Source organism: Myotis daubentonii, chromosome 8 (genome assembly GCF_963259705.1).
Source record: "Myotis daubentonii chromosome 8, mMyoDau2.1, whole genome shotgun sequence".
Taxonomy (NCBI): Eukaryota; Metazoa; Chordata; class Mammalia; order Chiroptera; family Vespertilionidae; genus Myotis; species Myotis daubentonii.
Genome location: NC_081847.1, coordinates 95,065,404 through 95,091,854, shown reverse-complemented (window position 1 = coordinate 95,091,854; position 26,451 = coordinate 95,065,404). Strand labels below are relative to the sequence as shown.

Below are 26,451 nucleotides of genomic sequence, written 5' to 3'. Positions count from 1 at the left end.
TCCCTAGGACCTGCACATGTCTTAGCCTTTGTCTCTGGAAAGCGGACAATGTGCTCAAAATGTGTACTTTTCCAGGTTTCAGATCGTGTATTTTTTAGTCCCAGTTTTGTGACTTAGTGAATCGCCCCGGCCAGCGCTGCCCATGACTTCCTTCCAGGCGCTCGGAGCGGGCGTCCTAGGCGCTCTCCGGACGAGGTCTCTGCATGATGGACAGGCCCGCCCACCTGGGGTTCAGCACCCCTGAGGCCGGGAAGGTGTGGCTGCTCACACATTTTTCTCTTACCCAGCTCTTCCTTGCTTCCATTGCTTGGCATTTAAAAAAATGTATATTTTTATTGATTTCAGAGAGGAGGGGAGAGGGAGAGAGAGAGAAACATCAATGATGAGAGAGAATCATGGATCGGCTGCCTCCTGCTCGCCCCACACGGGGGATGGAGCCCACAACCTGGGCCTGTGCTCTGACCGGGAATCGAACCCTGACCTCCTGGCTCCTAGGTGATGCTCAGCCACTGAGCTACACGGGCCAGCCTTTGCTTGGTATTTTTATCGTCTTTTCCATTTCCACCTGCTGCTCCCTCCTCCTCCTCCTTTCCCGTCACCCTCACAGCCTCTTTCCGTCCCTTGGTCCTTGGCTGGTGGCAGAAGATGGGGTGGTAGGGTGCCAACCCGCGCCGTCAGGAGCCCTGAGGGTGGGGCTGCCGCGGGATGAAGACGGCCAGACCAGGTGCCCCCATCGATGGCCGAGCCTGTGATCCAGGGATTGTGAGCGCGGATCCATGCACAAGGAATGACACAAATGAGGAAGACAATGCTCAGAGTTACATTGCTTCTGTCACAGGAAGAACTGTGACTAAACATATGCACAAGCTTAATTTTTACCCAACTGTTTAGAGCCAGAACAACAACAAAAAGTCTCTCCCGAAACATCACTAAAGGGAAGGCTAGTGCCTCCAGGAAGCGCAGGAAGGCAGAGCCCCGACAGCAGCAGATCACAGGCAAAGGGCCCGGTCATGGGGGTAGGGAGGGGGGCTCAGGGTGGCTGTGAGCTGCTCCCTTCTGGGGAGGAGGGCGCCTCCCGGGCCTGGCTCAGCCCCTGAGCAGAGCGGAGCCTGCCACTCCCACCCCCCCACAGCTCCCCCGTCGGGGGCTTCTGACCCACACCCCACGGCTCTCCCGTCGGGGGCTTCTGGCCCACACCCCCCGGCTCCCCCGTCGGGGGCTTCTGACCCACACCCCACGGCTCCCCCGTCGGGGGCTTCTGACCCCACACCCCCCGGCTCCCCCGTCGGGGGCTTCTGACCCACACCCCCCGGCACAGACCGCGTTTCCTCCGCTTCTCGCTGCCTGAACTGAGCACAAAATCCTCTCAAGTTATTTTTCTGAAAATAAAGCCCAGGAAACGCGCTTATAGAAACAGACATTTATCCTGATCTCCTGTGAGCCCCAGGGCAGGTCGTGGAGGGGGGGCTGTGTCCCACAGGAACGCGAGGCCTGGGGCCACCTGGCCCGGTGTCGCCAAGCAGGAAAAGGGGCCCTGACCTGGAGCCCCCCCTCAGGGCTCCTGACGACGCAGGTCAGCACCCTACCACCCATGCCCCTGCCCAGTGCTCCCCACGTCCTCCCTGACGGCGTCATCAGCCGGGCCGAACGAGGAGCAGCAAAGATCCTGGGGTGAACAGGGTACCCCTCTGAGCATCTGAGGAGAATCGGACAGGCTCATCCGTCTCCTCTCTGGTGCTGGAGCCACAGTTCTGAGAGGGAAAGAGCCAGTGGAATGCGTGGGTCGGACCATGGAAAACCCTTCAAGGATCGGACGGGGCGGACCCTGGGGAGGCAAGGACAAGGGGGAGGAGGCAAGAAAGGGATCCGTCCACAGGCAGGACAGGCACCACCGCACCCGGGCGCCAGCACCGACACGTGTGAAATCCCCTTCGTTTCCCAGGGGGCGGGAGGCCTGGGAGGGTCAGGCTGCTGAGGGATGCAGCTGGGAGGTGACGTGGCGCTCACCCCGCGTCTGCCACGTTCAGCGCTGGAGAGCAGCCCCCCATCCCGCACGGCCTGGACTGGGGACAGGGACCGGGACAGCCAGACCATCGCGCTCAGAGCCGCTGGGCCCAGGTGAGCGCGTCTCAGTCTGACACAGGGTGCTGCCTGGGGAAACACGCAGCGGCCGGGAGTCCTGCCTCAGACGGTGCCCCCGCCCCACCCCCCCCCCCCCGGCTGTGCTTGTAGAGGCCACGTTTCTGGGTGATGTGGGATTTAACCATTTCTCTAGCTCTTTTCAGTTTAATCCTAAAATGAAACTAGACTCCCAGAATGCTACAGTCTGAGCCATATTTCCTTAGTTTCCTGGAAAGTGGCCCTCACTCAGGTGTGAATTCGAATTATGCCCTCAAGTTTTGTGGAGGGCCATGGAAAATGCTGCGTTTGATGACATTACTGGCTGTTTTGCTCCCAAATACTTGCATTTCCCCATGTAGCACTGTGAGGAGCGAGAGCGAAGGGCGAGGGGGGTTTGTTTTCCTTAAAGAACGGAGAGATGTTTCTTCCTTGTGGGCAATTGAAAGGGCGTGCCTCTGTTTCTCGCTCTGTTGGCCTAAAGAGATCTCGCGCCAGGGCTTGCGGCTCGTCCGTCCGCAGCATCTGGGTGGCTCTGCCGCGTTGTGGTCCTGCCTGGAACCTGCACGCGGTTCTGCGTTCACAGCCACCTTGCCGGTTCCAGTCGCTGCGGAGGACCCTGTGCCCGCGTGGTTTCAGGGAGGGTGATTCTGTTTGGGGAGTCCTGCGAGTGGCGTCACACCGTGTATTCTGCGTGGCTCTTTTATCTCAGTCGGCGTGATGCCTTCAGGCTTCATCCGTGTTGTATGTGTCAGAACCCCTTTCCTTTTGAGGCTGAAGAACACAGTCCGTGGCACGTCTGCACCACGTGCTGTTCACGCACCATCTGTCGGCGGGGCAGCGGCTGATTTCACCTGCGGCTGCTGTGACTATCGCTGCTGGGAGCACGCATGTGCGCGTCTCCCTGCGTCTCCGCTTTCAGTTCTCTGAGCCGCACACTCCGTGGCATGCTGAACCACGTGGGACTCTGTGGGTGGTGTGAGGCCTCGCACACCGTTCCCCCGGCTGCGTCCGTTTGCATTCCCGCCAGCAGGCACCGTGCTCGATTCTCTCATCCTCCCAGCACTTGTGACTGTGTGTGTGTGTGTGTGTGTGTGTGTGTGTCACTTGTGCAGTCGCCATCCTGATGGGTGTGTGGTGTGGGAAACGTGTCGTAAGCAGAGCGTCACTTTTTCTATCCAAATGCTACCCCGGGGCTGCCGGCACCCCTCTTACAGGGACCCTCACTGCCTGCAGAGCAGTGGCTTCCTGCCGCCCTTCCAGCTGCTCAGGGGTTCCCCGCCCCCCGCCCCCCGCCCCCCGCCTGCAGTGGGTGAGAAGAGCTGCACGGAGCAGGCGTGCGCCGTGAGGTCGCGTGGGCCCCCTCCGTGTGGGCCTGGGTCTGTATTCTACTTTCTGTACTTTCGGTTCCAAATGTTGATTTGCCGTTGTTTTTGAAAGGTCACTATGTAGTTGGAAATAACTTTTCTTGACTGCACGGGGAATGGAGACGTGGCTGAATCACCACCGACACAGAATACGCGTCAAGGACATGAATAGATTAAGAAACGGCAAACCTAAAACTGAGGAGAACCAAGATGGCGGCATAGGTTAACGCCGGAGTTTGCTGCTTTGAACAACTACTTCAAAAGTGAAACCAAAAAACGGAAGGGACATCACCCAGAACCACAGGAACGCTGGCTGAGTGGAAGTCCTACAACTAGGAGGAAAGAGAAACGCATACGGACACTCAGAGGAGGCGCAGTGCTGAAGTCAAATTCTGAGGTGCGGAGTGCGCGGAGCGGGCTGGCGGCGGAGGGCGCGGTTGTTGTTTTCAATCGGGAGGGAGTCGCAGACTCTGAGCTCCTGATCTGGGCGAGTCTCTAGGGACCCAGACTCAAACGGGAGAAGCGGGACTGTCTGGCTTCGGTCAGAGCGAGGGCAGCTTTCTCTCCGAGCTTTGCAGCGGGTGCTGGGACTCAGAGAGGCAGAGCCCCTTGGGACAGGACTGAGAGCCGCCATAACTGCTCTCTCCGGCCCACCCTGTTGATCCTGTGCGACCCGCCCTGCCCAAGCCCTGCACAGAGGCATTTGCCAGATAGCCTCAGGCAAAGGCTAGATTAGCACCTCCCTAGAGGACAGAAGTTCTCTCACTGCTGACACAGCTGATTCTCATAGCCACTTGGCCTGGAGGTCAAACCCTCCCTGGAATTAGCTACAACAATCAAGATTTATCTATAAGACTGCGAACAAGACCACTAGGGGGTGCACCAAGGAAGCATAACAAAATGCGGAGACAAAGAAACAGGACAAAATTGTCAATGGAAGAAATAGAGTTCAGAACCACACTTTTAAGGTCTCTCAAGAACTGTTTAGAAGCTGCCGATAAACTTAATGAGATCTATATGAAAACTAATAAGACCCTCGATCTTATATTGGGGAACCAACTAGAAAGTAAGCACACACGGACTGAAATAACGAATATTATACAGACGCCCGACAGCAGACCAGAGGAGCGCAAGAATCAAGTCAATGATTTGAAATGCGAGGAAGCAAAAAACATCCAACCGGAAAAGCAAAATGAAAAAAGAATCCAAAAATGCGAGGATAGTGTAAGGAGCCTCTGGGACAGCTTCAAGCGTACCAACATCAGAATTATAGGGGTGCCAGAAGATGAGAGAGAGCAAGATATTGAAAACCTATTTGAAGAAATAATGACAGAAAACTTCCCCCACCTGGTGAAAGAAATGGACTTACAGGTCCAAGAAGCTCGGAGAACCCCAAACAAAAGGAATCCAAAGAGGACCACACCAAGACACATCATAATTAAAATGCCAAGAGCAAAAGATAAAGAGAGAATCTTAAAAACAGCAAGAGAAAGTAACTCAGTTACCTACAAGGGCATACCCATACGACTGTCAGCTGATTTCTCAACAGAAACTTTGCAGGCCAGAAGGGAGTGGCAAGAAATATTCAAAGTGATGAATACCAAGAACCTACAACCAAGATTACTTTATCCAGCAAAGCTATCATTCAGAATTGAAGGTCAGATAAAGAGCTTCACAGATAAGGAAAAGCTAAAGGAGTTCATCACCACCAAACCAGTATTATATGAAATGCTGAAAGGTATCCTTTAAGAAGAGGAACAGGAAGAAAAAGGTAAAGATACAAATTATGAACAACAAATATGCATCTATCAACAAGTGAATCTAAGAATCAAGTGAATAAATAATCTGATGAACAGAAAAAAAAAAAAAAAAAAAAAAAGAAACGGCAAACCTGCGTGGACCTGTACGTGGGACGAGTAAGGAACCAGGTCACTCACAACCAGAGAGCGGGCCACTGGGCATTAACATGATGGAATGGCTGTGTCTGTAATGAAGTCATTAGTTGATACTTAGCCATGCCTAAGAGCACAGACTTCCTAGAAACAGTGAAGTTGAAGGACAATGCTAAAAATAAGATGGGAACTCGGGAGAATATAATCACAAAATTATAAAAGGAATATTGGAGGCCACCTAATTTTCTTCCATTTGCAGAACCCCCTCCAGCTTCCTGCGGCTGGACGACCCTCTTATGCCTGTGAACACAGACACCGTGAGCGTGTAGGCCAAGAGATGGGAGACCGGGGCAGCCCGGGTGGGGTGCGGCGCTGTCACCTGCTAGTTACGTGAGCCTGGGAGCTGGTGTGGTAGGAATGCGTGAGTTTCCCCATCATAATGCCATGCCTGCAGGACTGGGGGAGGAGTGGGATGGTATTCCCAGCGCTGATCGGAGCACCTGGCCTGCGGCAAACTCACCTACGTACTGACCCGCTCCTCCTGCTGCTGATCCCATCACAGACGTGTCACCAGAGGAGCGCGGGGGAGGGACCGACTCCCTCTGCTGGAAGGTGTTCCCTGCTGGGCCGGAAGGCGTGTGGGCATCAGCTCACGGGCACTGGGCGTTTTCATTCCTTTTAAAAAATCAGAAAATACATTTTAAGTGCCCCCAAAGCAGGAAAAGTAAGAACCCATGTCCATTGCTTTAGGACTTAGGAAATTTTCAAATCACTTGTTTAATTTTATTTTAGATATAATTTTATTTGCTCATGAGATTTGTATTTTTTTATTATTATTTCAGGGAGGAAGGGAGAGGGAGAGAGAGACAGAAACATCAGTGATGAGAGAGAATCATTGATCGGCTGCCTCCTGCACGCCCCACACTGGGGATCGAGCCCACACCCCCAGCATGTGCCCTTGACTGGAATCGAACCTGCGCCCTCCAGTCCGCAGGCTGACACTCCATCCACTGAGACAAGCTGGCCAGGGTGAGGTTTGCATTTTGTGAAAATAAACACAGGCTGTTACAATAAGAACGCTCGTCTTCAGGCTGTAAGTGCCAACAGAGCCTCCCGGGCTGGTCTCCCGCGGCCCGTGGCGGGCCCTCCTGGGCCGGGACTGGGAGGCCTGGGGCGCACGGCTTTCCGGTATCTGAGATGTTGTCCTCAGACGAGTTTGTGATCCCAGCTTGTCCTCCTCCCCAGGCCCCTTGAGAAGGTGAAAACTCTGGTCAAAACAGAATAAACCCCAGAGCCCGTGAAAGCAGAGTGTCTTCCTGGCTCCGTGCTCAGCATGTGCAGGAGGGTGTTCCGGAGCCGGGTGGAGCGTCAGGACGGGGCTGGGAGTCAGGTCTGTTGTGCGGACGATCGCAGCACGGTGAGGAGGGACGTACGCTCCGAGTCGGCATCCGGAAGGACGCCTGGCGGCGCTGGGCCTGGTGCACGAGGTGGTCCGTGGGGTGCCCGTGGCCTGGGGAGCTGCAGCCCCCCTCATGTCGGCACACGTCTCGCCCAGGGCTCCACTCACGTGATGAGGTGATGCTGGTGCAACAGACTCACTGGCCTGCCGTCGTATGAAAGCGTGGCACTTGCAGTGCGTGCTGCGTGGTACTTACAGCAAACGGCTCTGTGACGGGCTCGTGTGTTTACTCTGATCAGGACTTCAGAGGGCGCGGCTCCCACGCACACAACACGTTCGCTGTGAACAGTCCATGTCACACCTACGCCCCCAGCAGCTGCATTCCTCTCGTGTTTGCCTCGTCTCCTGATGGCATCATCTCCTCCCGTGTTTGCTTGAACCTCACCTTGTAGGCGGTACCACAGAGCCCGCGTGTGGTAGGCAGTACCACAGAGCCCGCGTGTGTGGTAGGCGATACCACAGAGCCCACGTGTGTGGTAGGCGGTACCACAGAGCCCACGTGTGTGGTAGGTGGTACCACAGAGCCCGCGTGTGGTAGGCGGTACCACAGAGCCCACATGTGTGGTAGGCAGTACCACAGAGCCCACATGTGTGGTAGGCAGTACCACAGAGCCCGCGTGTGTGTAGGCTGAACCACAGAGGCCACGCGTGTGTAGGCTGAACCATAGAACCCAGGTGTGTGTGTTGGATGAACCACAGAGCCCACGTGTGTGGTAGACGGTACCACAGAGCCCGCGTGCGTGTAGGCTGAACCACAGAGCCTGCGTGCGTGTAGGCGGTACCACAGAGCCCACGCGTGTGTAGGCTGAACCATAGAACCCAGGTGTGTGTGTTGGCTGAACCACAGAGCCCACGCGTGTGTAGGCTGAACCATAGAACCCAGGTGTGTGTGTTGGCTGAACCACAGAGCCCGCGTGTGGTAGGCGGTACCACAGAGCCCACGTGTGTGGTAGACGGTACCACAGAGCCCGCGTGCGTGTGGGCTGACCGTGTAGGTTTGCTTGCACAGGACGAAGCGCCGGGGGTGCATTGCTGAGAGCGTGTGCGCTGGTGGGAGGCTCCGGCCGCGGTACGGTGCCTCTGCAGAACGTCATCCTGAAAGAAGCCAGAACAGGAGAGCCCACCCCACCCGGTCCACGGCCTGCCCTTTACAGACAGACAGACAGACCTCACTCCTGGGGACAGAAATCTGGGCAGCGCTGCCCGGGGGGAGGATGGGAGAGGGGCTCGGGGACAGCAGGCGAGGCAGAGGGACTGGAGATGCGCTGATTCGTGCAGTGACGCCAGCTGCGGGGTTACGTGTCCGTGAAGATTCCCTGGACGGCCTGGAGGCGTTCTATTGGGTATAAGTAACCTCTCCGTGTCTCTGGACGTTAGAGCCGGGAGAGTTTTCCTGGGGTTTTATTTTTCTCCACAGAAACATCAACGACAGCCCTTGGGGAACACCTGGAATAAAGCCTGTTAGCTGGTGATGCAACGTCTCTGCTTCTGGAAAGTACCGTGCACCTCCTTTGGGCACGGAGCTCGTCCCCGGGGGGCGTGCAGGAGGCGGCCGGTCACACATCCCGGGGTTCACACGCCGCAGGAGCCCGTGCGGGATTATATAAGACGAGGCTATTTTTAGGCAGGAGCTCAGCCGCCAGGCAAGGCAAGACGGGGGTGCCTCACCGAACCTCGAGCCTCGGCCTGGGTTCCGCACCAGGGCTGGGGCCCGCGGTCCGGCTGGGCCGGAGGAGAAGGGCGCGCAGGTGGCGCGGCCGCCGGCGCAGCCTCGCCGTTTCAGCGCCTCGCCGCCGCCCTTTCAGGTCCAATGCGACGTTTTGCAGAAAAACCTGATGATGCAAACATCAGCTCCGAACGAGACACACTGAGTTCTTATTCCCTGCTAACCTTTGGCAAGTAAAAACTTGATGATATTCAGTTTGTACAAATATATACATTCCTCACGGGGCTGCGATGAGGGCCGACGGCCTACCAGCATGTCGTTGCCTTTTACACTAAATGCCATGCGGGCACTTGGTTAGTCCTGGACGCGGAAGTAGCCCTGTGTACACAGCACGTCTTTCTGTGCAGATCCTGTGAGGCAAAGGCCTTTCTTTGCTAAATAAACTCTTTCACTGAAGTCAAGAATCATGAGGTTTTTGGAGGCATTTTTGCTCAGGGTCCTGCACTGTGAAGTGATTACCTTCCTGGTAAGCCTTGAGGTGCTTGTACAGCTGGCTGCAGGATCTCATCGCACAGAGTTCCTCTGCATCGCTCTGGGCGCCTCTGCCTGTCCTGCTCCTCCACACCTTGGCATTTATTCACTGGAAAATGTTACTTTGTACTTTCCTCTGAGCAGGTTCCCGGCACCATCCTTGCCGTGGGAATACAGTCACGAATGACTATTCAGTGGGGAGTTAAAGAGACACGATAAAAAGCAGACGTGTAAGAATTTCAGAATCTTTATTAAATAGGTTGGTTTAGAATTTTACCATTTTGATGTAGCCAAATTGACTTATAACTGTACATGGCAGTTTAACATTCTGGTCTATAATGTACCTTTGACACTTGAATACATCGTATTGTAATCTAGGATCTTATACATTGGAAACGATACATCGAGGTGCATAGGGCTTTTGGGATTGTAAACCTGCGAAGGGCTGTTTCTGGAGTGTGACATGCATGTGGGTTCGGACATTTAATTTACGGTGGGCGTTCCTCATGTGAGTGTTCTGATCGGCAGGTTTTATGATCTCTTGCTCCTGCGTATTTCAATGGCAGGACCGTCCGTTGAACAAGGCCGCGGGCTGAATGTGTGTGAAGTCGACTGTTGGTAGCTTATGTGGACGTGAGCAGTACTTCTGTTTCAAAAGATTTCTCTTTGCTCCTTTTTTGTTTCTTTAAGAAATGTAAAACCTAAACTTCCTTATTATATTGTTTTCTCTAGTGCTCATCTCCAGTTGATTTTACCTCCATGGGGTTGTTTTTAAATCCATCTGACAGAATGAGCATCAGATACTCTGGGTTTATATTGATTCTTCCCAGCACCACGACCCCCTTCTTTAAGGTGCCCCCCCTTATTTCCAGCTCTTTCTCCGGTGCCTGTGTATTGGGCTCCGTCCTGGACTTGGGCGTATCCAGTTACCCCCAAATTCTCCCTGGGCCCACGTGTCTGAAGTTAACCTTGGAGTCGCCACCAGGTCACCAGCCGACATTCAGTTTAACGAGCCCCCTGGGGGCCTGTTACTCAGAGCCCGTCAGCGAGTTGGCACCCGGCACCCACACGCCCGTCTCCCGGGGGGCAGGGCCTCGGGCAGAGGGACCCGGGAGCTCCCGGAGGGTTGCCTTTCCCGTGGCGGGACCGGAGCGAGGACGTGGCAGTGCCAGCAAAGGGGCTTTGTTAGCTGGGTCAGGAGCCAGTCACAGCCCGCACTCCCCGCCGCCCTGTGCTGGGCGGCCGGCCGGTGAGCGAGGCTGTGGGGCCTTGGGCGTGACCTCGTTTTCATCGGGGGCCCTGCCCTGTGAAACTGAGGAGAGGAGAGGTTTCTTGTTACACCGCAGGCGGCCGTCGGCGATGACCTCATTGTCCGTCTCCTTTCTCTCGGTTTCTCACATGCCCCCCCGCGGCTGACGGAGCAATGAAGTCGGGTAAGAATTCGGGGGGGGGGGTAGCTGGTTACGTCTGAGTCCAGGACGGAGCCCAATACACAGGCACCCGGGGAACAGCTGGAAATAAAGGGGGGGCGGCTCCCGAAGGGGATGGTGGTGCTCGGAGGAATCAATATGAACCCAGAACATCTGAGGCGCATTTTGTCAGACGGATTTAAACAACCTTCCTGGAGGTAGAGGGCCGCCGCCCGCCCGACCCTGTGCCCACACCCCCTTCCCTCTCCCTGCAGCCAAGGACGCCCCTCTGAGCCCTTAGAAGGGCTGGCTGCACACGGGGGTGACCCCAGCCCCCATCGCAGGAGCTCCCCTCCCCCGCATCGGCAGCCCCTCCCTGCCGAGTCGCCCCTCGTGTGGAAACGCGTGGCCCCCCCACTCCAGCAGCTGCCTCGGTTTCCTCCTGGTCAGCGAGGCTCCAGGGATGGGCCTCCCTCCCGTTTCCTTCTCGTACTTTCCCACCCGCGGCCACCGGGTCTTCGCCTCGAACGTCTGCTCCGCCCGCCCTGAGCTGCAGCCCGCAGACCCTCACCGCACCCGCTCTGCCTCGGCCGCATCCCGCCTCTGTCATCAGCGTCCGACCTTCAGTCCCTCTCTCCTCCTCTTATTCCCCTAGAACGTCCCGGGCCCCACACGCCTGCTCGCTCTGTGCTCTCTCCGCGCGGCTTCCTTCGCGGGCGCGTTCTCCTTTCTCCGTCAGAAGGAAATCGGGCCTGGGCTTGGGCCACCTGGCGTCTCTGAAGCGATGGCATCTCGCACGTCCTGTTGAGGCTGTGCCCTGGCTGCCGGCCCTCCCGCTTCGGCACCGCGTTCGGTCTCGGTCGTGAGTGACGGCTCTGTCTGCCGCTGCCCGGGCCAAACCCCGGGGTCACCCTCCCCGCCTCTTCTCTCACGTCCACCTTCAGCCTGCCAGCGGTCGCAGGCCGGCCTGCAACACCCCCCAGACCTGCCACCGTGCACCTCGTTGCTCTGGTCTGTCTCTCCTGGGGGCTGCAGGGTACTCCTAAGGGATCTTTTTTCCCCAATTATTTTTTTTATTGATTTCAGAGAGGAGAGGAGAGGAGAAAAGAAGGAGAAAGAGATAGAAACATCAGTGATGAGAGAGAATCCTTGATTGGCTGCCTCCTGCACACCCCACACTGCGGATCCAGCCCACAACCCGGGCACGTACCGACTGGGAATCGAACCGTGACCTCCTGATCATAGGTCGATGCTCACCACTGGGCAGCACTGTCTGGCCAGGATCCTTATTTCTTCTACTCCTGACCTCCCCGCAGGTTTCTTCTCCCACGTGTCAGCCAGAGAGAGAGGAGCTGTAAACCGAACGGTGTCACTGCCGGCTCCGCCCTCGGTGGCCCCCTCACTCGGCGCAGAGCCGGCCTCCTCAGGGCGGTGCCCCCCACCCCCAGCCTCACTCCTAGACGGACAGGTTAGGCACGAGGCAGGAACTAGCCAGCGCGTGGTCCCAGCCTCCTCCCCCTGCTGCCCTTCCCTCCCCAGGACAGTGCGGACGGGTGTGGAGGCGGCAGGTGCAGGGGTGCGTGTTGCAGGTGGCTGAGGGCGCGTGGGGTTTGGGAGGAGCTTTGTGGAGGGGACGGGATCATCTGGGGCCTCGACCACTTACTCTGCCGCCTCCCTGCGACCCGCTGGGTGCCCTCGGCAGGGAGATGCACGTGGCTGCCGGCCGGAGGGAGGGGTGACAGCACCGAGAGGCAGTGTCAGCTGCACGTTTGCGTTTTGATGTCTGAGAAGCTGACATGGTGCCGCGGAAGGGCGAGCGGGGGTGGGGGGGTGGGGGGGGGATGGGGTTCTGGTCACGGCTGTAACGGCGCCGGCAGCGCCTCCTTCACAGAGGACTGTTGTGGAACCTGCGCTCAATTGGGTGGTTTTTAAAATAGGTGTTTGCATGACGTAACCCAGGAAACGGAGGAGGAACTGTTTGTTTTTTAAGTTGACTCCAGCCATAGTAAAGGTGTTTATGCTTCGGAGATCAAAGTTAGATGATAAGAATATTTGCAAGTCTTTTGCAATTTATTTTTTTAAAGATTTTTACAAATTGAATTTTAGAGAGAGAAGAAGGGAGAGGGAGAGAGAAACATGGAAATGAGAGCGGAACATTGATGGGCTGCCTCCCGCACGCCCCCCACTGGGGGCCGAGGCTGCAACCTGGGCCTGTGCCCTGAACGGAATCGAACCAGCACCCCTTTCCGCGTTCGGGACGGCGCCCCACCCCCTGGGCCACACCAGCCAGGGCCAGGCTTTTGCAGTTTCTTAAAAACTGTCATTATGTAAGTATTCCTTTTTTCCCAAGTGCCGCATGTCTTCTCTGCTCATTCTTTCTTATCATTTATTGGTGTTTTTTCCTAATAATAATCTCATTGCTAAAATGATACACGTGAAGGTGCCTGAGGACTGGAGGATTCCCCGGATAACAAAGGTTTAACCTTGCCCAGCTGGTGTTGCTCAGTGGTTAGTGTTGATCGCTGAACCAGGAGGTCCTGGGTTCGATTCCCAGTCAGGGCACAGGCCCGGGTTGTGAACTCCATCCCCAGAGTGGGGCGTGCAGGAGGCCATCGATCCATGGTTCTCGCTCATCATTGATGTTTCTATCTCTCTCTCCCTTCTTCTCTGAAATCAGTAAAAATACATATTTTAAAAAAATTTGTTAAAAAAAAAAGCAAGTTGGAAGGTTCTGAGTGGGAGACGGCTGTTGGACTCAGACGCAGCGGGGCCCTCTCAGTGCCGGGCTTCTCGACGCCCTGCGGCCGGCCGACGGGAGACCCCACTGCTGCTCCCGCCCGGGGCCCGGGGGAGGCTGCAGGCGGCGGGTGCGGACCGGCTGGGCTTGCAGGGATTGAGACAGGAGCGGACTCGGCGCTGTCCGGCCGCCCTCTGCGGGGCCGCGGCTCCCTCTCACAGGGCCCGGTCGGCTGGAAGGTCCTGCCTGGCATCGGGGAGGGGACCACCCGCAGGCGGCGGGCGCTGCCTAGCTTGTGCTTTACCTTTCCTTGGGGTCCTGAGTTCAAGGTGAACTAGGAAATCAAAACCAGAACCTGGGATTTTAAGGTGAAAATTAAGTTTTCATTGCCCGCCCCTCCCTCCCTTCACGGGACTTGCCAGCGATGGTGGGAGTGAACTGGGGGGTTCGGAGTGGCTCCCATCGTCACCTTGGGTGGTTTTAGTTCTTTATTTTGTTCAGAAACTTACTGATGGTTTTAATCCCCCCCCCCCCCGGCTTCTTAATGTCGCGCTGACGCTGCGGGGGGCTGTTTCTGAAGGGGCTGCGTGACCCCGACCTGCTGGCGCTCGTGCACGGGGACCCTGGTCCTCGGAGCTGTGTGTCTGGCGGCTCCGACCCCCGTCCTTCGCCGGAGCTGCTGGGAGAAGCCGGGGAGGACGGAATCAGCCGCAGTTTTGCACACTCGTCCGCGTGCGCAGGGCACGGCTTTTCGCTTCTGACGTGCAGTCAGCTGGAGCCGTGCTCCCGAGTGAGTCTCTCCTGTTTCCTTCCAGGCGAGGAACTTCAAGTTGGAGCAGGAGCAGGAGAAAACCAAGATCCTGTCGGAGGCCCTGGAGGCGCTGGCCACGGAGCACCATGAGCTAGAGCAGTCGCTGGTGGCCGGCTCCCCGCCCAGCGTCCTCAGTGAGGACGAGTTCTACGATGCGCTGTCAGGTGGGTCGGAGTCTCCGGGTTCGGCAGGCAGACGGGTCGCTCCCTGCGTCACGTGCGTCGTCGGCAGGGGTCTGGCGTTGGGTCGGGGTCAGGGGAGCCACCGCTGGGCTCCCAGCACGGGCGGCGTGGCTCGCCTGGGGATGGAGGGCCCTGGAACCCACATGAGTCCCGGATCCCTTAGTCAGTGACCATCAGTGCCTCCTGGTGCCAGGCCATACGTGTTTAAGGAGAGAGATGGGCGACACTCTGGGTGCCAGAGCAGTGGTTCCCAGCCTTGTCTGGCCACGCCCCCCTAAGCACCTCTAACATCCTGATGTCCCCCCCTCCCCCGTGACATATAACACTTATTATTCAAAAAGTGAACTATTCACGTGGAGGAAGCCTAAAAGGCCATGAACTTGGTCTAAACAAGCTTCCAAGGAACATGGCATCCACGAAAGAAAAATAAAGGAACGCAAGGACAGTGGAAGTGCTGAGGAAGACATCACTGGAAACTGTTAAAATAATAATATGAAGTGATACGGGAAAATAGCAAATAAAGTTCCAAAACATAATAGAGAACTGAAATGCGTAAATATGTCACAATCTATATGCTGTATGAGAGGCCCCTAGAGCCATAAGATATGCAAAAAGTTCACTGTTAATAACTCATTCTCGAATTGCCCCCCTTAAAAGTCAAACTGCCCCCTGTGGGGGGTGTGTGCCCACGTGGGAACCACTGCCCGAGAGGAAAAGATACAGAGAAGTAACATGATAACAGGAAATACGTCACCTGCCAGAGTGGGCGGGAGGCCCTGGTGTCGCGGGAGCAGAGGTGCTTCACGCTGCCCAGAAACACGTGCCAAGTTCAGTCAGCATGTGGGGACCCTGAGCGGGACCCTGAGCGGGAGCCTGAGGGGGATCGGGGGACCTCGCGCCTGAGTGAGCATGCCTCCGTGCGAGCTCACAGTGTAGAATCATTTCTCCAACCCCTGGACCCTCTTGATTATTTAAAAACTAGAGGCCTGTGCACGAAATTTGTGCACTGGGGGGGGGGTGTCCCTCAGCCCGGCCTGCACCCTCTCACAGTCTGGGAGCCCTCGGGGGATGTCCGACTGCTGTTCTCTGTGGGGAGTGGGCCTAAGCTGTCAGTCGGACATCCTTAGCACGGAGGTGGGAGGGCCCAGCTTCTGGCTGAGCAGTGCTCCCCGTGTGGGAGCACACTGACCATCGGGGGAAGCTCCTGTGTTGAGTGTCTGCCCTCTGGTGGTCAGTGCGCATCATAGCAACCGGTCGTTTTGCCATTCGGTTGATTTGCATATTAGCCTTTTATTATATAGGATTGTGTTTTCAGTGTGCTCAGTGACTAAGTCCCCCAGCGCAAACAGATTTCTCTCACGGGGTGGGGGCGTTTCACTGTGTAAGGGAGGTGAATTAATGAAGCCTCACACTTGTCCTCTGTGTGTGTGTGCGTGTGTGTGTGCATGTGTGTATCTGTGTCTGTTTTCCTGTTCGCGATGTCCGGTCAGAACGGGCATGCGCAGTGCATGTGACCCAAGAGCGCGGATGGGCAAAGCGCGTCCAAGTGTGTCCTGAAGTTGAAGCCGGGTTAGCGTTTCTCAGCAGCCGCAGAGTCCGTGCGTGTCTTTTTAAAAACGTATCCTTACTGTGGAGCGTATTACAGACGTCCCCTCCCTTCCCCCCATGGCCCCTCCACCCAGTTCCCGCCCGCCAGGCCTTCCCCACCCTGGCCTGTGTCCGCGGGGGTTGATTTCTCCCCCTTCCCTCTGAGATGCGTCCGTCTGTCCCACCTAGGCCTGTTCTGCCTTATTCATCAGCTTACTTGTTCCTTAGATTCCACATGTGAGTGGGATCATGGGACACTTGTCTTTCTCTGACTGGCGTATTTCGCTCAGCACAACACTCTCCAGGTCCCTCCATGCTGTCCCCGAGGGTGAGAGAGCCTTTTCACTGCTGCACAGTATCCCATGGTGTGGATGGACCACAATTTTTATCCACTCGTCTGCTGATGGGCACGTGGGCTGTTTCCAGATCTTAGCTATTGTCAGTCGTGCTGCTATGAACATAGGGGTGCATACGTTCTTTCTGATTGGGGTTTCTGGTTTCTTAGGATATGTTCCTAGAAGTGGGATCACTGGGTCAAACGGAAGCTCCGTTTTTATTTTTTGAGGAAACTCCACACTGTTGTCCACAGTGGGCTGCCCCACCTGCATTCCCACCAGCAGGGCCCCCTTTTCTCCGCATCCTCGCCGGCTCCAGTCTTTTTCAGGCAGAACTGTCCGTGTGGCAGGTGGGGCTGCACAGGAACAGCTGTGGCCTGTGGGCAAAGGTGACCCAGCGACAGCACCTGGGAGCACCGAGAGGAGCACTGCACCTTTGCCGACAGTTCCAGCAGCAGGTGGAGAAGGGGCCGTGGCAGTGGGAGGGACAGCGCTGGCCGCGCCCCCGCCATGTCCCCGCCTTCTCGCTGTGTCCGAGTCGGCGGTGCCCTCTCGCCTGGGCCTGCTCTGTGCGCACCTGCCCGGTACTTGGTGGCTCCCTCACCCGGCGTTTCCAGCACCTGCTCCCCCGTAGCCGCTGCCTCGTTCTGGCCGTTTCCTTGTGTAGCTCCCTGTGTGTTTCTTCCCTTCCCACCTGCACTGCGTGTTCCCTGGGGCAGAGCCCGGTGTGTGAGCGTCAGCGTTCCCCTTCCTGCCCAGCCCAGCCCGGTGACCTGGGGGGTGTGATGTGCAGCCAGTGAAGCGTGACAGAACGTGACTAACAGACGCCCGGGAGACGTGAAGGTGGCACAGCACTCTGCAGAGGCTGGGGTGACGGATCCTGCATCTAACGCCGCGTTTGCCGTGTGACCCCGCAGATTGCTCCTGCACACGTCTGCCAGGCACACACGGAGGGGCGTGATTTATCCTTCAGGCTTGGGGCTGACCTTCTGGGCCATCATCCTTTTCTGAGATGGTTTTATGCCCGGCCGGTGTGGCTCAGTGGTTGAGCATGACCCATGAACCAGGAGGTCAGGGTTCAATTCCCGCTCAGGGCACATGCTGGTTGTGGGCTTGATCCCCAGCAGGGGGCGTGCAGGAGGCAGCTGATCAATGATTCTCTCTCATCATGGATGTTTCTCTTTCCTTCTCCCTTCCTCTCTGAAATCAATTAAAAATATACTTTAAAAAAAAGGATAAAATGATGAACTTTATAACTGCATTTTCTCTCAATAAAAAATTGTAATAAAAAAGAGACAGGAACTGCTATAAGCAGCACTATCGTTCGGCTGATTTCGACCTTGGACGCCATTCGGGGGTGGGGGCGGGGCTGGAATGCAGCCAGTCTCTGCCTCAGGCGTCTGCATCTCCTCCGTGGATTACAGGCCCCCCTCCCCCCCCGCACCCCGAGTGTGGCCCGCAGTTTCTCCAGGTGGGCCGGTGGTGCTCACTCTGTGCTCGTCACATGAACATGCTGCCGTGGGGTCTGCCTAACGTCCGGCACTGGGGTTTGAAGCTGGGGCACCTCGGCGGCCACGCCCAGTGTCCAGGAAACCGTACGTCCTCGTGGAGGTGTCATGGGGAGCGTGTGCTGGCCACTTCCTGTTGGCTTTGGGGCAGGGGCGGCCGCTGGACAGGACCCAGGCCTCCCACAGGCTCCTCAAACTGTTTGTTCTGCAGCTGGTTCCCGAAGGTCGAGTCAGAAGCACACGCTTGTCAGGACAACCTGTCAGACCCTTCACGCCAGGCCCTCCCTGCCTTTCTCGGGAGGAGAACCGGGACGGGGTGGCGGCGACGAGCCTCTTGGTTCCACAGGTTCTCACAGGTTTGTCCTGGAGGCGTGGTTGGCAGACGGAAAGCTGTGCACGCGGAACGCACACGTTGATGATCTCGTTTGGTCACGTTAACCAGTCACAGCTGTTGGCCTTCATCTGTTTGGATGAGGGGGAGGATTGTTGTGTGAAATGTGTTCAGAATAAAGATCTGGCCCGGCCGGCGTGGCTCGGTGGTTGCACATCGTCCTATGAGTCAGGCGACCTATTCCCGGTCAGGGCACACGCCCGGGTTGCAGGCTGCATCCCCAGTGGCGGGTGTGAGGAGGCAGCTGATCAGTGATTCTCTCTCATCATCGATGTTTCTCTCTCTCTCCCTCTCCCTTCCTCTCTGAAACCAATACGAACATGTCTAAAACATGCATCTGCACGCGGACCAGCCGCTGTGAGAGTGTGGTCTCACCGCTGGCGCTGGGGTCAGAGGTGACAGGACCCGACGGTCAGAGGCCATGCAGCCAGCAGGTGTGTGTGTTTCCATTGGACTCGGATACGCACGTTCACCATTGAACCATCTTCCCGCGCCCCGTGCGGCGGGTGAAGTGCAGGCGCGTGGTCGTGCAGCCGTCGCCGCCGCCATCGCCACCGCCACCGCCTGCAGAGCTGCGCGTCCTCCCACAGGGAGCGGCGCCCGCCACGCGGCCCCTCCCGCCCGCCCCCTTGGCTGTGTGTGTTTTGTTTTTTTTTAAAATTTTATTTATTTATCTTTTTTATTGCACATCACTCCTTTATTATACTGATCTGAAAAGACTTAGTAGTTATGCTCAAAATGGGCCCACGTGGCAGGGCCAAGCAACTGGAACATGATTCAGAGCTCACACAGGAACAGACACACCTGGACATGATCAAGAGACATTTCACTGCCGAGAGACAATGCCAGTGCTGGGGAGGGATTCTAAAACAGCAGGATAACTCCTACAAGTCAAGGAGCCCATCCCACCTTGGTGTGAGGAACGGCTTATTTTGTGATGGCCGCATGTGGGAATAGTTCAACCGCCACTGAAAACCCCAGAGGGTTTTGTGTCTTATTATTTTATATAGATAGGCTTTTCTTTTTGTAAAAGTAAATGCAACACGTAAACATTCAGGATTGATCCCGATCTTCTGGAGCCAGCTTTTCTGGGGTCAAGGAGGAAATGTTTGTTTGAATCACCAGGCATTCATCTTCCACTGGAATGACTAGAGCCCCCAGTCAGTTCACCCGACTGCAGAATAGCACAGGACTGCTCTCAGGAACACAGAGGCTCTCTTGCCTCTCATTGGTCACGCCTTAACATGGCTCCTCCTTATCCCCCTACTTTCAAGCAGGTCCTTAGTAATAAAACACTAGCAAAAAAACAAGAGTTATTACCTCTGGACTCTTAGACAAGAGTCTCCGTCGGCGTAGACTGAGGACCCGTGCCCCCGAAGGGCCATTCTGACTGGATTGTATGAAGCGAGTGGGTGCAGGAGACAAAATGGCTAACACAAAATTGGGAGCCACCAGTCCCCATCCGCAGCTACAACCTAAGATGCCTACAGATGTGGTCAGTGTGACATGTGCACAGGAGAGATGCAGAGGAATGGGATGGGAGGGAGGGTGTCCTTGGGAAAGTCGTCTGCCCGCTCGCCTTCACTTCTTGGCCTTGCCCTGGGCAGCCACAGCCTCCATGGCTTTGCGCACGGTCTCTTCATCCTCCAGGAACTGCATGGGCTTGATGGGCTTCAAGTTCTTGTCTAATTCATAGACAATGGGAATCCCAGTCGGAAGATTCAGCTCCATGATAGCCTCTTCAGAAAGACCTTCCAGATGTTTGACAATGCCCCGAAGGCTGTTGCCATGGGCTGCAATCAGTACCCGTTTCCCCTCCTTAATCTGGGGCACTATTTCTTCATTCCAAAAGGGCAGAGCTCTGGCAATAGTGTCCTTTAGACTCTCACAGGAGGGTAGCTGATCTTCAGTGAGGTCTGCATACCTGCGATCCTTACTGATGTTGCTGTAGAAGGGATGGTTGGGCTCCATCGGTGGTGGTGGGATATCGTAAGAGCGCCTCCAGATCTTCACCTGGGCCTCGCCATGCTTGGCAGCAGTTTCTGCTTTGTTAAGACCAGTCAGACCCCCATAGTGCCGCTCATTGAGACGCCAGGTCCTCACTACAGGCAGCCACATCTGGTCAATGACATCCAGCACAGTCCAGAGCGTCCGAATTGCTCTCTTCTGCACTGAGGTGAAGCAGATGTCAAACTCATAGCCGGCATCTCGCAGTGCCTGCCCGCCGCGCTTCGCCTCCTCGTGCCCAGCTGGGCTCAGGTCCGCGTCGTACCAGCCGCTGAAGCGGTTCTCCAGGTTCCACGCGCTCTCGCCGTGCCGGATCAGCACCAGCTTGTAGGCAGCCATGGTGCCGGTTCCGAGTGCGGAGCAGACTCTGGCTGTGTGTTTTTAAAATCCTCACCCGAGGATATTGTTTTATTAATTATTATTGAGAACGGAAGGAAGGGAGGAGGGGGGAGGAGAGAGAAACATTGATGGGTTGCCTCCTACATGCACCCAGACCCAGGCCAGGGGTTGAGCCCCCGGCCGAGGTCCGTGCCCTTGACCGGGAATCGAACCCTTGACCCTTCAGTCCCAGTCCAACGTTCTAACCACTGGGCACCAGCCGGGGCCCCTTGTTTGCTTTTGAAGCCTGAGTTGGGGCCTCGGACTCCTGTCAGAGCGCCCTGTGCCCCCAACGGGAGGCAGCAGACGCTCCCGGGATGTGTGGCTCCCACGAAGGCATGGCAGTGCTCAGGACCGCGGGATGGGGGTGCAGGCGGCCCGTGTGATGCTGACAGTTGAGGACAGAATGGAAAAGCCTGGAAAGGCCCTTCGGAGGCGCTGGACCCGTGGCTGACTCAGCACCGGGCGGCTTGGAAACGGCGCTGTGGGCAGGCCTGGCCTTCAGCAGCCGCCAGGGCAGCGGGCCCGGGTCCCAGGTGAGCGTGTGCCTGCGTCTGCCGAGAGCGCGGTCTCCCGGGGAAGCGGCTCCTGTGCGGGGAGGCCGTGTGGCCGAGCTGGGACGGCACAGGAGGGAGGCGGCCCCTCAGCCTGTTCCCGTGGGTCACGGGACAGCGGTCCGCCCGCAGCGTCAGGAGCGTGAGCGGCTGTTCTCAGGACCCAGCAGGCTGTCCTCCCGCCCTGCGGGCCGAGCCTCTTGCCTCCGACGCTGCAGGACGCTCAGAGCCTGTGTGACTGGCCTCTGGCGGGCGTGCATGGCCTCAGGCAAGGGCTGGGATGCCCTCACGCCAGCCCGTCCTCCGGCCGCAGCCGCTCTGGGTTCGCTCATCCTGCGTGGCCAGCGGCACGGCCGACTCAGCCTCCTTCCCTCCGGCCGCCTCGCCGCCACCCCACGCTCACGCCTCGTCATTGTCGCTCAGTCGTCACCACAGCCCCTCCCGGCACCTGTCCTTCGCGCGGTGAGACCGTCGGCCCCACTTGGCGGCTGCTGCCCTCCAGGCTTCTCTGTGCACCTGGAAGTATTGTTGCCCTCGCGTGTTCACAGCCCGTCCACCTCTGCTGGCCGTGGGCAGGGACCAGGGGCCGCTGCTCTGTGACTCCAGCCGGCCCTGCACCAGGCACAGGAGGGCCAGAGGTGGGAGTGAGTCATGGGCCGGCTTGGGAAGGACATTGGACTTTGCAGCGTGGAGGTGATCGGTGCCGGTTGGCAGAGACCTTTGGGGGGTAGGGCGGGGTCGGCCTGATGGTATTAAAGAGGACGGAAGGCTGGGCAAGGAGAGGTGGCAGGCCAGGGAGGAGAGGAGAGAAGGACTGAGGAAGCCATTGAGAGGGAGCTGTGTGCCGCCCCAGGAGAGCGAGGTCTGTTCCGCGTCAGACAGCGGGTCCCTGTGGGTACGCGCGTGTCCCCACGCTGGGGGGAAGGTGGCGTGTCCCTGGGGGTACACGTGTGGCCCCAGGCTGCGGGGAAGGTGGCGTGTCCCTGGGGGTACACGTGTGGCCCCAGGCTGCGGGGAAGGTGGCGTGTCCCTGGGGGTACGCGCGTGTCCCCAGGCTGGGGGGAAGGTGGCGTGTCCCTGGGGTACGCGTGTGGCCCCAGGCCGCGGGGAAGGTGGCGGGTCCCTGTGGGTACACGTGTGGCCCCAGGCTGCGGGGAAGGTGGCGGGTCCCTGTGGGTACACGTGTGGCCCCAGGCTGCGGGGAAGGTGGCGGGTCCCTGTGGGTACACGTGTGGCCCCAGGCTGCGGGGAAGGTGGCGTGTCCCTGTGGGTACACGTGTGGCCCCAGGCTGCGGGGAAGGTGGCGTGTCCCTGGGGGTACGCGCGTGTCCCCAGGCTGCGGGGAAGGTGGCGTGTCCCTGGGGGTACACGCGTGTCCCCAGGCTGCGGGGAAGGTGGCGTGTTCCCGGGGGTACGCGTGTGGCCCCAGGCTGGGGGGAAGGTGGCGTGTTCCTGGGGTACGCGTGTGGTCCCAGGCTGGGGGGAAGGTGGCGTGTCCCTGGGGGTACACGTGTGGCCCCAGGCTGTGGGGAAGGTGGCGTGTCCCTGGGGTACGCGTGTGGCCCCAGGCTGGGGGGAAGGTGGCGTGTCCCTGGGGTACGCGTGTGGCCCCAGGCCGCGGGGAAGGTGGCGGGTCCCTGTGGGTACACGTGTGGCCCCAGGCTGCGGGGAAGGTGGCGGGTCCCTGTGGGTACACGTGTGGCCCCAGGCTGCGGGGAAGGTGGCGGGTCCCTGTGGGTACACGTGTGGCCCCAGGCTGCGGGGAAGGTGGCGTGTCCCTGTGGGTACACGTGTGGCCCCAGGCTGCGGGGAAGGTGGCGTGTCCCTGGGGGTACGCGCGTGTCCCCAGGCTGCGGGGAAGGTGGCGTGTCCCTGGGGGTACACGCGTGTCCCCAGGCTGCGGGGAAGGTGGCGTGTTCCCGGGGGTACGCGTGTGGCCCCAGGCTGGGGGGAAGGTGGCGTGTTCCTGGGGTACGCGTGTGGTCCCAGGCTGGGGGGAAGGTGGCGTGTCCCTGGGGGTACACGTGTGGCCCCAGGCTGTGGGGAAGGTGGCGTGTCCCTGGGGTACGCGTGTGGCCCCAGGCTGGGGGGAAGGTGGCGTGTCCCTGGGGTACGCGTGTGGCCCCAGGCTGGGGGGAAGGTGGCGTGTCCCTGGGGTACGTGTGTGGCCCCAGGCTGGGGGGAAGGTGGCGTGTCCCTGGGGTATGCGTGTGGCCCCAGGCTGGGGGGAAGGTGGCGTGTCCCTGGGGTATGCGTGTGGCCCCAGGCTGGGGGGAAGGTGGCGTGTCCCTGGGGTACGCGTGTGGCCCCAGGCTGGGGGGAAGGTGGCGTGTCCCTGGGGTACGCGTGTGGCCCCAGGCTGGGGGGAAGGTGGCGTGTCCCTGGGGTACGCGTGTGGCCCCAGGCTGTGGGGAAGTGGCACCTCCTTGGTGTGTAGTCACTGAGTTGAAATCTTGTTTTGAGAAACGTCTGTTTGCTCCATAGCAGCTGTGACTGCCCTACCTCCTGTGGCATTCACTCTGCACCTGCTTTTTGTTAAGAAGTTTCTGTTGAAATGCAAAGTCCCTGTCTTGTGGCATCCTGAGCCAGGGGACGAGGTGAGGTACCGGGGCTGCAGGAGGGAGGGCAGAGGAGGAGCAGGTGCCCATCACCATCACCAGGTGCCCATCACCAGGTGCCCATCACTGGGTGCCATCACTGGGTGCCCATCACCAGGTGCCCATCACCAGGTGCCCATCACCATCACCAGGTGCCCATTGCTGGTTGTCCATCACAGGTGTCCATCACAAGTGCCCATCCTCAGGTGCCCATCACCAGGTGCTCATCACCCGGTGTTTGCCCGCCCTAGATAGGCCACACAGCGCAATCTCTGTACCAGCTCGTATTCTGGGCAAGGCCCCAGCCAGGTTGTGCTGCGTAGCTAAAGGGGGGGTGCGAGTTTCTCCTGAGTCCGAGGGGTCTCTCTCCATCGCCTTCAGCTCAAGACAATCCACCTGCCGAAGTGGCACATTTCGGGGATACCTGCACCCCATCAGCGACACCCCCGTTACACAGCAGTGACGCCCCTCAAATAATGCTGACCGATTCTGATGGGATCCTTCTGTTGGACCCTTTAAATTCTTCATTTCTCACGTGAAACAAACGTGACAACATGGAGGTGAAAGCCACCTCCCCCGCCCCCAAGACCCCCGTCGGCTCTCCTCCGGTGCTGCTCACGCGGCTCCTTCCCTCTCTCGCCTGCACTGAGCTGAGTGCCTGTGGTGAGCCTCCCCCCAGCCCCAGCACTCACCCCCGTGCCTCCTGGGCTCCAGACCAGCCCGCCCCCCGTCCTCGGGCTGTACATGATCCGCTTACCTGACCCAGTCGGGCCGTCTCCGGGGCCGAGCGCAGCGGTCACGGTGCTTGTATGTGGGCTGCGAAGGGGTGTCGGGTTGTTCTTGTTTAGGGTTATGTTAAAAGCACGTTCTCTATTTCATCAGACCGTTTTGGGCGACGTAACCTTAGCAACTGCTGCTTCATCGCGTGGCGGGCTGTCCCTTGTTGTGGGCTTTCCGGCTTGTCTTAACCCCAATACAATATGGTGACGGACAGCATTGGCCATGAAAAGTACTTCTCCGAATGTCTCCTACGTACCTGTTTGGTATAAGACACGGGACAGACAAAGCCCTCTCTCATCTGGCCGTGTATGGCTGCAACATCAGCACAGCGTGGCCAGCACTGGGTCTGCTGTGAGTAACTCCACCGTCCGGGTCCGGAGTCCAGGCTCAGGGCCGCTGGCCACGACAGCGCTGTCAGCAGCGTGACTAATCAGGCTAATGCGATAAAAACAAGGCTCCGCGGCCGGCTGAGTGCGTGCGGGGGAGAGGGAAGCACTAAAAATAATGATTTCCTGGACATCTTGGCTGAGCCGTGTTAAGGACATGAACGGAAACGCGTTTAAGGAAGCTTGCCTGATGTGTCTGGGAGCCGGGCGTGCTGAGTGTGGGTGACTTGCTCAAGGGAAGGTCGGGTGACTTGCTCAAGGGAAGGTCGACGTGACCTTGGGTTTGCATTTTAATAAATACCGAGAGGCCGTGGAGAGTGTCCTGAGGATGAGCAACCGTGACTTCGACCTGAAATACGGAACGTTAAACGAGGAGTCAGGAAACATGGGCGCACACACGTCCGGGGCATCCAGCTCAGACACCAGGCGCCGTCAGCATCCTCGCTGCCCGTCACGTGCCTGGGCACGACGCTGTCCTGTGCGGCTAGTTAGTCCTGATTCCCAGGCAGCCAGATGGCTCCACGCGGAACACAGCCCAGTGGGGACGTGGCATTTTCATCCCAAAACCCCTGCCCGGGAATTCGGTGTACCTGGACACTCTGGCTTTGGCGCTGGAGGGTTTAAGTAACATCCCACGTAATGGGCCCTGGGCATTGTGGTTCGGCTGGTTGAGCGTCGTCCCAAAAGGTTGCTGGTCCGATTCTCAGTCGGGGCACATGCCTGGGTTTTTGCTCGGTCCCGGTGGGCGGTGTGCAGGAAGCAGCCGATCGTTGTTTCTCTCTTTCCCTTCCTCCCTAAAAATCAATAAGCTATTCTTTTTTTTAAAAAAAATATATTTTATTGATTTTTTACAGAGAGGAAGGGAGAGGGATAGAGAGTTAGAAACATCGATGAGAGAGAAACATCGATCAGCTGACTCCTGCACACCCCCCACTGGGGATGTGCCCGCAACCCAGGTACATGCCCTTGACCAGAATCGAACCTGGGACCCTTCAGTCCGCAGGCCGACGCTCTATCCACTGAGCCAAACCGGTTTCGGCAATAAACTATTCTTAAAAAAAATAAAAAAAAAGTAGCCCGGCTGGTGTTGCTCAGTGGTTGAGTGTCAACCTATGAACCAGGAGGTCACAGCTGGATTCCCAGTCAGGGCACATGCCCGGGTTGTGGACTCGATCCCCAGTAGGGGGCGTGCAGGAGGCAGCTGGTGGATGATTCTCATCATTAATGTTTCCCTCTCTCCCTCTTCCTTCCTCTCTGAAATCAATAAAAATGTATTTTTTAAAAAGTAATATCATAGCAGAAGTATTTTTTTAAATACACATATATTTTTAAAAATATATTTTATTGATCTTTTACAGAGAGGAAGGGAGAGGAATAGAGAGTTAGAAACATTGGATGAGAGAGAAACATGGATCAGCTGCCTCCTGCACACTCCCCACTGGGGATGTGCCCACAACCAAGGTACATGCCCTTGACCGGAATCGAACCTGGGACCCCTCAGTCCGCAGGCTGATGCTCTATCCACTGAGCCAAACCGGTCAGGGCAGAAGTCTTGTTTAAAGTATTTTGAATTACCTCTGCTGTTTTGTCTGTAGGATCAATGTCATTTATGCTTCGCACAGCTCAGCTACTCTAGCTTTTTCTTTATCGTGAATTTCAAAAATGGAATGCTTTTTTGTAAGTTATGCTTAAGATGCTTTGAGAGGGAAGATAAAAGTAGAAATTTGGAGGGAGCTGCTGAATTCGGGCTGTGGAA

The 26,451-nt window shown here is 57.5% G+C and overlaps 2 protein-coding genes across 8 annotated transcripts in view; one reads left to right on the top strand and one right to left on the bottom strand.

The window, feature by feature from the left end:
* OSBPL1A (oxysterol binding protein like 1A) overlaps positions 1-26,451 on the top strand; it is a 117,705-nt gene that overhangs the window by 55,059 nt on the left and 36,195 nt on the right. For 3 of the 7 annotated variants that reach the window (XM_059707449.1, XM_059707448.1, XM_059707454.1), the window contains one exon: positions 13,995-14,154. In XM_059707449.1, coding sequence (XP_059563432.1) covers positions 13,995-14,154 — 160 coding nt within the window. Of the gene's footprint in view, positions 1-13,994; positions 14,155-21,687; positions 21,828-22,697; positions 22,717-26,451 lie in introns of those variants that run through there. The other 4 variants (XM_059707450.1, XM_059707451.1, XM_059707453.1 and 1 more) reach the window with 4 other exon arrangements.
* LOC132240068 (phosphoglycerate mutase 1-like) lies at positions 19,010-20,367 on the bottom strand. Its single transcript, XM_059707447.1, has one exon. It carries the CDS (start codon positions 20,337-20,339, stop codon positions 19,575-19,577), a length of 765 nt encoding a protein of 254 aa, XP_059563430.1. The 5' UTR covers positions 20,340-20,367; the 3' UTR covers positions 19,010-19,574.

Excerpts from the sequence above, each read along its gene's own strand:
- LOC132240068 (XM_059707447.1), bottom strand. The coding sequence starts at position 20,339 with ATGGCTGCCTACAAGCTGGTGCTGATCCGGCACGGCGAGAGCGCGTGG.